At 50.1% G+C, this 12,175-nt stretch overlaps 1 protein-coding gene across 1 annotated transcript in view; it reads right to left on the bottom strand.

The window, feature by feature from the left end:
• PREX1 (phosphatidylinositol-3,4,5-trisphosphate dependent Rac exchange factor 1) overlaps positions 1–12,175 on the bottom strand; it is a 205,599-nt gene that overhangs the window by 108,653 nt on the left and 84,771 nt on the right. Inside the window, exon 4 of the mRNA XM_025399110.1 lies at positions 2,701–2,805. Within this exon, the coding sequence (XP_025254895.1) occupies positions 2,701–2,805 (105 nt within the window). The remainder of the gene's footprint in view (positions 1–2,700; positions 2,806–12,175) is intronic.

The following is a 12,175-nucleotide window of genomic DNA, read 5'->3' as shown; positions in this document are numbered from 1 at the left end:
GGAGGGAGGGAGGGAGGGAGGGAGGGAGGGAGGGAGAAAGAGAAAGAAAATTCAGCCCTTCCCTTCCCACACCCTTCCTACATCTTCCTGCTTCCCAGGACCCAGCTGAACCTGAGGGAATACCCTCAGAGGGTGGGACCCTCAGCCAGGGAGCCCAGAGCCTGGGCAGCAGGGACTGTCGCAGGGTCGTGCTGCCTGCAAGCCGACAGGTCACTGCAGACATGGCCATTTCTGTCCACGTGGGGTTTGCACTAACATGACTTCGTCTTTGCATTCTGCCCAGACTATTTTATGAATGTAAGTGCAAACACAGAAATGTGAAGATGTAGATACCGGCTATGAAAAGCAACAGTGCTGAAAGCTTAATTCACTTGAGAGAAAGATGGAAATCAGTAAATCAGTCCGCCAATTTGCCCTTCCTCAGATGTTCACTGGAGCTGGGCCAAGCAACATGAACTCACTTGTGAAGGAAACATACATTTGGAATCGAAATTCTGGAAATACTTTGTTGGAGACTGTGCGTGAAGGAGAAGTGCAATTAGGAATATTATTTTATAGTTTAGCACTGTAGGAATGTGGTTCACACTCTGTATGCTATGTTAGCTAACTGTTCTACTTTTATGTGCTGAATTCGCTGTGTGCTGTTGGGAGAACAAACGGTATGGGGGAAGAGATGTCTGTGACCGAATGAGAAGGGATTCAGAGGTGAAAGACTGGGACTGAAACCCAGGATAAGCTCAACCACTTTTCTAGGATGGACCCCTAGAAAGTCACTTAATATTGTGAAGTCATCAGAATCACCTGTGACAAAGGCTATGCAGTGTCCCCTAATGTATTCTTCTTCCACAGCAATCACATTTCTAGCTGGGCACATGGCTGCCCAGAATAAAGCCTATATTTCCCAGTCTTCCTTGGATCTAGGGGTGGCCGTGTGGCTGAGTGCTGGCCAATGGGACGTGAGGGGAGGAGATGTGTGCAGCTTCCTGTGGCGCCCTGAAAATGAGAAGGGTATGCTCTCCTTCCCGCCCTCCCTCCACCCCGCCACCTGGAATTGGGATGTAGTCAAAGGTCATCTGAGACCAGGTCAATGAGCACCATACCCTAGGGCCTTAGCCCCTGACACTGGAGCCACTATACCAGCCCCAGACAGTCTGCACCCACACTGTTAACAAGAGGGAGAAGTAAGAGTCCACCTTGTTTAAACCACTGTCCTTTGAGATGTCTACAAAGCAGACAAATGTTTATCTTGACTCATACACAACAGATAGTGGTCTAAAAGGCTCAAAGGAGGTCACAAATAAGAATCTGTTTTATACATAAGCGAGACTCTCTACAAGTATAGGGAACACCATCATGGATGTCTACAGTTTTTCCTGACCAACATCCATTCCCAACTTACCTGCATTCCCACAAATGCAAACCAACTGCTTTAGGGATCCACTCTACCCTTAGGCTCTACTGTATGGGTAGACCTGACCCCATCCTCCATCTCCAGAAGTGACCAATCAGAACACCACCACCAATTACTCTGTCTACAGCAACTGGTTCAGGGATAAGGTTTTGAGCCAATGAGCATCAGACCTAGGATTTTTGCTGTTACTATAGGGAAAGGGAAGTTCTCTCAGCTATCCTGGAGCTGCTCAGCTATAAGCCTGGAGGTATAAGCCTGGAGCTGCCTGGGACCACCCTGTTACCACTTGGGGAGAGCCTGCCTCGGAATGAAGCCACAGCAGAGAAAAGGAGAGTCAAGCGACACGCATTCCTGATGACATCGTTTGAACACCCAGACTCTGCCATGTCTGCAGCCCTCTCAGGTTTTAAACTTCCCAGAAAAGTGAATCCCTCAGTTTGTGTTGTTGTTGTTGTTTGTTGTTTTGCTTCAGCCAGTTTTTGAGGTTTTGTTTTTTGTTTCTTTTGAGACAAAATCTCGCTCTGTCTCCCAGGCTGGAGTATAGTGGTACGATCTCAGCTCATTGCAATCTCTGCTTCTCAGGTTCAAGCAATTCTCCTGCTTCAGCCTGCTGAACAGCTGGGACTAGAGGCACGTGCCACCATGTCCAGCTAATTATTTTTGTATTTTTAGCAGAGACAGGGTTTTACTATGTTGGCCAGGCTGGTCTTGAACTCCTGGTCTCAAGTGATCCAGCCACCTCGGCCTCCCAAAGTGCTGGGATTACAGGCGTGAGCCACCACACCTGGCCGCTTAAGCCAGTTTTAATTGGATTTTCTTTCACTTATAATTAAATAATCCTTAAAATACTAGTAATCCTAATAATAATCTTCGTAATAATGACAATAGTATTAATAATGACTACTCTTGCTGCCATTTTTATTAGAACCCTTACTTTAGACCAGGAATGGGCAAAGTCAACCCTAATACAGCCCTCTGCTTGTTTCTATAAATAAAGTTTTATTGCCACACAGCCACACCCACTCCTCTACACATTCTCTATGGCTGTTTTCATGCTACAACAGCATGGGCTGAGTCGTGGTGACAGGAACTGTATGGTACGCAGAGCCAAAAATATTCCCCAGCTGGCCCTTTATGGAAAAGGCTTGGCGATCCCTGCTTTAGGCAGGAGATCACCCCAGCCAAGGAAGGGATTTGGCACCATGGGGCAGCATGAAGTCCCCTTGTGCCCAGATGCCCAAGGCTGAGGCCGAGTGCAAGGGAGCACCAGGGCTGATGGGTCAACTTACCAAAAGGAAGGCACGCACGGTGGGGATCTTGTTCAGCTCCACCAGCAGCCTCAGCGCTTTCTCATGGTTGCTGCAATACTCCTCGTACACGCAGAACTTGTCCTTCTGCAAGACAAGGACAGAGCCTGTGGGAGGCAGGTCATGGTAGAAGGCAGGTTCCCTGATATGTGCCTACCGCTGGGCTGGCAGGGTAGTGGGAAAGGGCTACCCTGACCCAGGAGAGGCTACAGCAAGAGGAATCTCGGGTAAAGCAGCTTCACTCACTACCAGCTTCCCAGTCTCCACTCTTGCCCCAGGTCTGCACCCAGGAGCCTGAATAACCTTTTGGGAAGCAATGTGGCTTGGGGGTCAAGAGCATAGACTCAAGAAGAGTGGCCTGGGCTTGCACCATGGCTCTGTATTTACTGTGAACCTGGGCAGGTTACCTGACTTCCCAGTGACTCAGTTTCCTCAACTGTAAGGTAGAATTAATAAAAGTCCTTAAGTCAGAGTTGTTATAGCTGGGGGCTAGCTCTGTTGACCTCCAGACACCCCTGAGCCCAAAGATGGACTCTTTCCAGCCTAAAGGTCACCTGTGGGTCACCAGTTCCAGAACCATCAGTCAGGGTTTCCGGAACTGGAAGAGACAGGAGCCTTCTTAGCAGGAAGCTCTTAACTGAGCATTCTTGGTTCCAAATGGTTCACGGAACCCGCCAAACCCTAAACAAGGATGCCGTGGGTGAGGTCACTGGAGAAGGAAGGGTTGCAAGGCCTCAACCCTGGGCTAGGGGTGGGAGTGCGCAAGAGACCTGAACAAGCTAAGGAAGGAAGAGGTGGGTCCACACAGCAAGCAGCTCATCTTGTTTCTAAACAAGCCCCCAGATGGCCTTCCGATGGGAGGCTGCAGGAAATAGGAAACCAAAGAGAAGGTAGGATGGGTTTAGAATTAACGGGCATCCCCAGCCCACCCCAGCTCACTCTGGGGGCTCCCTGTGCATCGTCTGAGCAGACACTCTGAGCCACAAAGTGCCCAGGTCAGTGCTGATGGCTAACACAGAATGCATACCCAGCACGTAGCACAGACTGCCCAGCACGTACTACAAGCTGCACGCTGCTCTCCTGGAATGGGGGTTAACTTACTCACTCCCCACGACAGCCTTACATGGTAACTACTATAAGAAACCCACATAGCCATGAAAAAAACAAGGAAAAGTCGCTTCCCCAGGGTCTCGCCGCTAGTGCAGTGGCAGAACCAGGACTCAAACTCCCTTAACCCCAGTGACAACGTCAGCTCAAGGTCATGGCACAGGGTTGGGATGGGAGTGGGAGGCAAATACCCAGGGTACAAATCTCAAGCCACAAATCTGGACTAAGCTGCATCCCAAGGGTACTGCACCAGAATACTGAAGGGCACAGAGTCACTCCAGAAACCCAGTTCCACGTTCCCTAAGTAGAGGGTGACCTTGGGCAAGTGCTTCACCTCCCTAGGCCTTCATTTCCTCATCTGCAAAACGGACATCATAACTGACCTTCAACACTTACGCTGCTGGAGGATTAAATAATATATGTGAAATGAGTAGAACGGTGTCTGGCACACAGTAAGCACCGTACAATACTTCAAAGTACTCTACAAGTATTACTACAAACATAAACACACTCAACAAACATGGATCAATGGGGTAAAATATCAGACAAATCATGTTACAATTACCCACAGTGCACCTCCATACACACACACATACCACAAGACAAACAATCTTGATGCATACTCCAAGAAACCACCCAATGATCTCAAGCATCACAGCACGCAAGCTACAGGCTCCAAACACCACCACCAATGTAAGCATGCACATGGACACATGCACTGAGTCACAAAGCAGAACTCACTCATCAAGTATCTGCAGTCCACTGAGATGCCAACACACACACACAAAGACACACACACACACAAGGCAAGGAAGGAGAAAAGGGGACCCCCAGCACCCCCAACACTGCCCAAGCAGACCTTTTTCTACTTCCATTTGTCTCAAACGAGCCTAAGGGGCCATCAAGGCCAAAAGGGCTGGGTGAGGAGGCATCTGGGCTGCAGGGGATCACCCAGCCATAGGTAAAACCTTGTGAGTAGGGTCTGCTGGACACATCTGGAATCAGGGTTTCAGCTGCAGACTGTGGTGATGCAGGCTACAGGGAAGAGGAAGAGGAAGAGAACAACTATTTTGTTGTAGGTGACAGGAACTGGCCTGTCTGGAAACCTGCTCCTGCAGAGAAGACCGGCGCTGACGTTAAAAGCCCCCATGACCACTCTCACCAACCACTATCAGCATCAACCTTGTAAGTGCCAAGGAGAAGTTCTGCAGCCAGACCATCTAGGTTCATAGCCCAAGTCTCCTGGTCACCAGCTCTTGGTCAAGACAAGTAACATTTCTTGGCCTCTGCATTCTCATCTATAAAGTACAGACAACAATGATATCATTACCATAATGGTGTTGTGGGGATTGGCAGGTGAATTTATATTAAAGTGCTTGCAACAGTGCATAGTAAGTGTTCACTAAATATTAATTAGTATCATTATTGCTTATTAATGTTGTTGCTATTATCACCAGCATGATTATTTCAGAAAATTCATTATCTTTTTCATTGAACTGGTCTGTGACAGGGTAGGGCGGTAGGTGGGAAGGTTTTGACGGCAAAAAAAAAAAGACAGGCAGAGTCAGGAGGAAGGTGGCAGCGGATGGACTTCTGGGTTTAGGGAAAGCCTTGGGAGGGTCCCAGGCAGATTTTGGGAATTATGATGGTCCCTGACCCCAGGATGTTTTACTTCTCATTTGTGCACTGTCCTTCTCCCCTGAATCTCCTGGGACTGTCAGCTCCATGGGGACAGCGTTTGCATCTGTTGAGGTCACTGCTGTGATGTCAATGGGGTCAGCAGCCACTGGCAGAGAGCAGGTATCATGACTATTTGATGAATGAAAGCAAGAAAACAGAAGGAGGAACTGAGAGAGGCCAAAGGCCCCTCAGACCAGCTCTGTGCTTCTTCCCAGGCTGGTCCCACCCCACCCCAGGGACCACAAGTGAGCACATGACCCAGGCAAAACCAATCAGAGTTCCCCGTCCTAATAACAGCGGCCATGTGACCCAAGCTGGGCCCCGAGAGTCTGCAAGGACTCGTGCTAGAATCACTGGGAAGAGAAACTCTCTTTGAGTTGCTATTGAACCCCTGCCACCATGTGAGGCACGCACCCCATAAGCCCCTCCCATTCTCCAAGAGTGAAATCAGCACTGCACAGATAAAAGCAGAGCCTGAGATCAGAGAAAGACCTGGTCCTGAAATCATCATACGGAGTCCTGGATCTAGCTATGTCTGAAGCTGACCTACACTCCTGAACAATTTCACTGACATGCATCAGTGAAGTCCTTGATTTGTTTAAGCCTATCTGAACTGGTGTTTCTGTCGCGTACAGCAAAGACAGTTTTGATACGTGCACACTCTGAAAGGGAGAAAATGAAATACATAGACCCAAATCTTAGTGAGGTGACAGGGTCTCTCTGTCCATCTCCACAGAGATGAAGGGAAGGGACTGGGCCAGAAAGCAGGGACAAATTGGTTTCTTCCCACATGCCAACCCCAGTCACTGGGCAGTGCCAGCTGGAACACTAGTGAGGAGGATTCTGGGGTCCCACAGGAAGCCCAGAGGCAGAATGCTGTGATTGATTAGCGATGTCTGCCACAGGTGCAGGAGAGGGAGTAAGTAACAAGCTCACCACCGGTTTGTCATTCCTCATCCCCTGAGCTCCTTCTACAACACAGTCTGCAGTGTTTTCCTCTCCTTCAGCCTGTGGGAAGAGCAGGGGCCCAGGGCTTGAGGCTTGGAGAAGTTAAATTTAGCAAAGGACAACATCCCCTCTGCAGCACCGTGCCCAGTTGAATCACACCCATGTCCTTTCATCCGGCCTGACCCCAGCTGCATCTCAGGCCTGAGACTCTGCAAATATGGAAACGCTGCTCTTGACAGCTCAGAGTCCAAGTGTTCCATTTCCTCCTAGGGGCCCCACATGGGGCTCTGATTGCTTTGCCAGGAAGAAACGGACAAATAGTTGTGCATACACAGATGTAGTGGGTGCGCAACATGTGGTTGTGGGTTTGGGGTGAGAAGGGGGAGAAGGGGACAACTGCCAGCTGGAGACAGCCAGGGGAGGGGAGCTCACCCCCAGGAAGGGCTCAAGGATTGTGAGAGGTGGCAGCTGCTGTCCACGATACCCAGGTGACAGTGGTTCCACAGGGACCATCAGCTCCAAACCACTCATTTCACAGCCAGCAAGACTGAGACCCAGAAGAGGGAAGGAGCTGGCCCATGCAAACATATCCTCCAGCGGGGAGGGGAGAAGTGAGAGTCAGGTCTCAATTTTTCAACAGTCTCCCCAACTTATTTACCCATCCACACAGCTGCGGGGAGAGAGGGGTTAAAACATAAATCAGACCACACTACTCCTGTGCTTAAAACCTGCAATGGCTTCCACTGACTCAGAATAAGATCTATGGTCCTCACCTTGGCACGCAAAGCCCTACAGGATCTGTCCTGCCCCCACTATGACACCCTCAAACTCTCTGCATCACTCACTCTGCTCTGGTCACACTGGTCTCCCTTCTCTCAAATGAACTAAGCTTGCTCCTAGCTCAGGGCTTCTGCCCTTTCTCCCCTCAGTCCAGATCACCCTCCCCAAAATCATCCCATTTCACTGCCTCAGAAAGGCCATCCCACCCTTGGGTTGCCAGATACAAAATAAAACCCAGGACACCCAGGTGAATGCTCATTTCAGATACATGTTTGTTTTAGTATGTCTCAAATATTCCATAAGACATGCTTCCACTAAAAAATTACTTGATGTTTACCTGAAATTCCGATTTCCCTGGGTGTCCTTTGTTTTCATTTGCTAAATGTGGCAGCCCTGGCCCTGACCTCCCGATTGAAAGCAACCTCAGGCAGAGTCACTCTTTACCACATCTGCATTTTATGTTCTTCACAGTCTGCACTGGCATCTGAAATGACCTAATCAGTTAAATTACCCTCTGTTTCTCCCACCTACGAGCAGTGTGGCAGCAGGGAGCAAGTCTGTCTTATTTAGTACAGCATCCCCAGGGTCTAGTGCAGTGCCTGGCACACAGGAGATGCTCAGTATGTATTTCAGGAGACCTTATCACATAAGACAGTGAAAAACACAGACTCTACAGCCTGAATGTGTCAGCTCAAATCCTGGCTCTGATGCTTCCTAGCTCGGTAAGCTTGCACTATAACTTAATCTCTCTGGGCCTTGGTTTCCTCATCTGTAAAATGGGTACAATAATAGTAACCACCTTTAAAGACTGTTGTGAAGTTTTAATGAATGCATATCTGTAAGGCACAGAGAACAGGTCCCAGTGCAAAGAAAATGTCCACTCAGTGCTAGTTTATGATAAACTCAGTAGTTACTGGTTGGGTTTTGGGGAAAGCGGGTAAGGGACTCTTCCTCCATCTGTTCAGTTAGGTGGCATGAGTGGGCTGGACTGTGGGCCAGGGCCCCTTCCTCTCCTGGAGAGCCTGTCTGCAGAGCTCTGTTCCCAATTAGCATCTCACCAGCCCAGATGCTGCCATGGCCATGGGAAAATGTTTCCAGGCAGGGAGTAAATGGAGTAAACAAGCCTGGGAAGGACAGTGGAAAGGAAAAATTGAGACCTGCCTTTCCTTTGGGGTTGCAGTGGATGCCATGGTGCACTCCTCAAATGCCTGTCACGGAGAGAGAGACGCCCCTTACCCCAGGTGCTGGGAGTGGGGGCTGACAATGGCCCTCAGCTAAGGCCCTCCCCTGGAGTTGCCTTCAGCCTAAGAGGGCCACCTGTCTGCGGTGGTACACCCACTCCTGAGGACAGCCCACCGGGCAATGAGGGTGCAAAGGCCTTGCCCACTTGCTACAATTGTGCGTAATCTGAAGAGCTATCCTAGTTCCAGAGTTCCTTCCAGATGGGACTATCAGCAGCTGGGGTGGAGTCTCCACAACCTCTCCTTAAGCTGCTTCCAAGAGGCCACCTGTGTGCAAATTGCCAGCTTCCAAAAACCCAACCTACAGAAGGTGGCCTTTAAAACTCCTGAGACAGACTGACTCAGCCTGTCCTCTGTGAGCAGGCAGGAAGAGGTGTGATGATTTTAATTTTTAATTAAAAAGATGATTTTAAATTAAAAAACACTGGATCACACACTGAGAACGCTGGCTCCTTTTTCGATAGGTCCGGTTAGCTCAAGGAGGGTCTTAGCTGGTGTGATGTAACCAGCCTCAGCCTGAGAGGCTCAAGTAGTTAAGAGTTTCTAGATAGAATGCGGTAACACCGTTTGGTTTCTACCGCATTTATTTTGACAATGACCTTCTATTTACAGCACTCATTTTCTATTTTCAATGATGATGCAAACTTCTCTTTTTAAATAAGTTTATTGAAGTTTTGTTAAGTGAATCAATTTTTTAAAGCATTAAACAAATAATACTACAAAGGATACTCAGATATAGCTGAAATTCCAAACTTAGCACGTAAGCTAATGAACTGAGGAACACTGGCTTAGCCCTTAGGAAGGTCGAAAGCCCACTTCTGCGGCTGGCACAGTTGTGACCTTGAGCTTAACCTTTCTCTCAGTTTGCTCGCATGTCCAGAGGACAAGTGAGCTCAGGGCTGGATTTTTTTTGTTTTGTTTTGTTTTCTTTGTTTTCAGACAATGTCTCACCCTGTCACCCAGGCTGGAGTGCAGTGGCATGATCTCGACTCACTGCAGCCTCAACCTCTTGGGCTCAAGGGATCCTCCCACCGCAGCCTCCCAAGTACCCAGAACCACAGGCGCACATCACCATGCCCGGCTAAGGGGCTGGACTATTTCTGATGCAGAGACAGAACAGCGAGCATGACAGAGTCCCTGTCCTCGTGTTGTTTACATTCTAGGGAGAGACAGACAATAAGCAAAAAGGAGCAAAAGATCCGATGTGTCAAAGGGCAGTGCGGACCGTTCTGTTGAGAATGACAAGAGCAGGGGAGGGGCGCGGAAGGACAGGAGTGCAGCAACTTAAACAGGAGGGCCTGGAGGCCTTCGCGGAGAAGATGGCATTTCTGAAAAGCTTTCAAGGCAAGGAGGGAGAGAGCCGCAGGGATGTCTGAGGGAACTGGTCCAGCAGAGGAAGTGGCCTGGGGCGGGAATGGGCTCCCTGTTCTGGAACAGCAAGGAGTCCTGTGTGGCTGGAGCCAGGGGACTGAGTTCCAAGGAACGGACAGGGCATGGCAAGGTGTGGGGATTTTATTCCAGTGAGGCAGGAACCTTTGGAGGGTGCCGGGAGGGGGGCTGAAGAGACCTGATTGATGTTTCCAGCAGGTCTCTCTGGTGGCTCAGGGCAGAACCAATCTCCAGAATACTTCATCTCTGTCAAAGCCTCCTACATGCATCCTTGCACCTGGGCATCATAGCAGCTTTGTGAGGCTGGAAGGACAGGAGCCCCGCTGAGGTGCAGGGGGGCTCACGATAAATCACCTGGAATGGGGCCCAGTGATCCCAGGCCTGGGGACCCTGCACAAAGTCATACTCCAGAGAAGACTGGGAGGTTCCAGAAAGCGCTGGATCACATGAACAGATGTGCACATAACCCAAGTGAGAACAATTCCTGAGCACTTATTATGTGCCAGGCTCTACCAACGTCATTCATTCTCTCAACCGCCCTAGAAGGTGAGTTTTGTGATACCCACTTTACAGATGAGAAAACTGAGGCACAGAAAGGTAAGGTCATTCTCCCAGGATTACAGAGCAAGGAAGTAGCAGAGCTAGGATGCAAAGTCGGGTAGCTGGGCTCTAGAATGCTTGATCTCCTAGGCCCAGGGAGGATGCCAGCAAGGCCCCAGCCCAGAACAACCTCCCACGAAGGCCTAAACGTCCACCCTCCACATGTCATGACTCTGATGGCAAGTGCAGCCTTCACCAGGTACCTAGTTTGATGAGGCTACATGAGGAAGGTCCCAGGTAGCAGAAGAGAGGACATGGAAAAGAGGTTGCTTCATGCACGCTGAACTTCCCACCCCCAGCGCCCCAGCCCTCTGCTGTATCTCTGAGCAAGGCAGGGATCCTACAGAGAGAGGTGAGAATAGCCCCACTGTGTCCTCAGCGTCCAGGGCTCCTCGCTGACAAGCGAGTTAAACCCACTTCCCCACAGCCTCTGGGACTCAGGCAGAGAAGCCAAAAGGACTGAGGAGGGCCGGGGCTTTTGGCAAACTGGATAGTGCACCTTGAGGACCCTTTCTCCCACTTTTGCTAAGTACAGACAATCCTGCCCAAGCTCAGATCATGACATCACAGCCAGCCCCAAGGCCACCCCCTCCAGGAAGCAGGCCGGAATAACACCCACAGCTGACATGTGGCATTAGCTCGGTGCTGAGTCAGGTCATTCATCCTCCTGACAGCCCCCTGCAGCAGGTATTGTCATTACCCCCATTTTATAGAGTTGGAGACTGAGGCCCTGAGAGGTGAAAGGACTTGCCCAAGGTCACTGGGCTGGTGAGCAGTAGAACAGGGATTTGAACGTTGGCTGTTGGCTCCAGAGAAAAAAGCACTTCCTGTCTCCTCTGAACCCGAAGGGAAGACTGTCCCTCCCATTCTTTTCATTTCCCTATTCAAACACCTTTACTGAACCACTGTGGCCACCTGCCCCTTCTCACCACCTCCACTGCTACTATGCTGGTCCGAGGCACCGTCACCTCACTTGGCAGGGTAACCTCTTAGATGTCTCCTTGCTTCCGGCTCTCCCTCCACACCTGCTCCCCCTCACAGCAGCCAAAGGGTCCCTGCAACCCAAAGTGGACCGCGTCCCTCCTCTGCCCAATGCCCTCCGCTAGCACCCAGCCCACCTGCGCCCCACTGTGCTCATATTTGTCCAGTTCCAAAGATGGAGGAGCATCCGCTATGTGAACAGGAAGATAATGTCAACCTTTACTGAGCACTTACTGTGCCAGGCACTGCACCAAGCAGGCTCCTTGTATTATCTCGCTTAATCCTCACAATGTCACGGATTTACGCCCCGTTTACGGGTAAAAGGAAACTGAGGCACAGACAAGTTCAGTCAACTTGCTGAGAGGACCACAGTTCATGAGTCGCTCAGCAGCCTGGCCAGAAGCTCTCCTTGCCCTCACTTCCACGTAGAGAGTGGCTGGCCCTTGGCTGAATGACTGCATCCTGGGGTACTCTGCATGCCTGATCGCACATGAGACTTGCCCCCCGCTGCCCTCTAAGGGCAGAGTCACACAGCTCCATCATTTCAGGCTCTGGTCACTCAGAAGTGATCCCCTGGAGAAGTGAGGTAGTGATGATGACGATCATGATCATGATGGTGATGACAGTTTGAACAGTGACCGAGTGCTGATACACCAAAGTTTCTCCACCTCAGCACCACTGATATTTGAGGTCAGATGATTCTCTGTTGTGGGTGCTGTCCTGTGCATTAT

The sequence above is a fragment of the Theropithecus gelada genome, chromosome 10 (assembly GCF_003255815.1).
Source record: "Theropithecus gelada isolate Dixy chromosome 10, Tgel_1.0, whole genome shotgun sequence".
NCBI lineage: Eukaryota > Metazoa > Chordata > Mammalia > Primates > Cercopithecidae > Theropithecus > Theropithecus gelada.
This window is presented reverse-complemented; position numbering and strand designations above follow the sequence as displayed.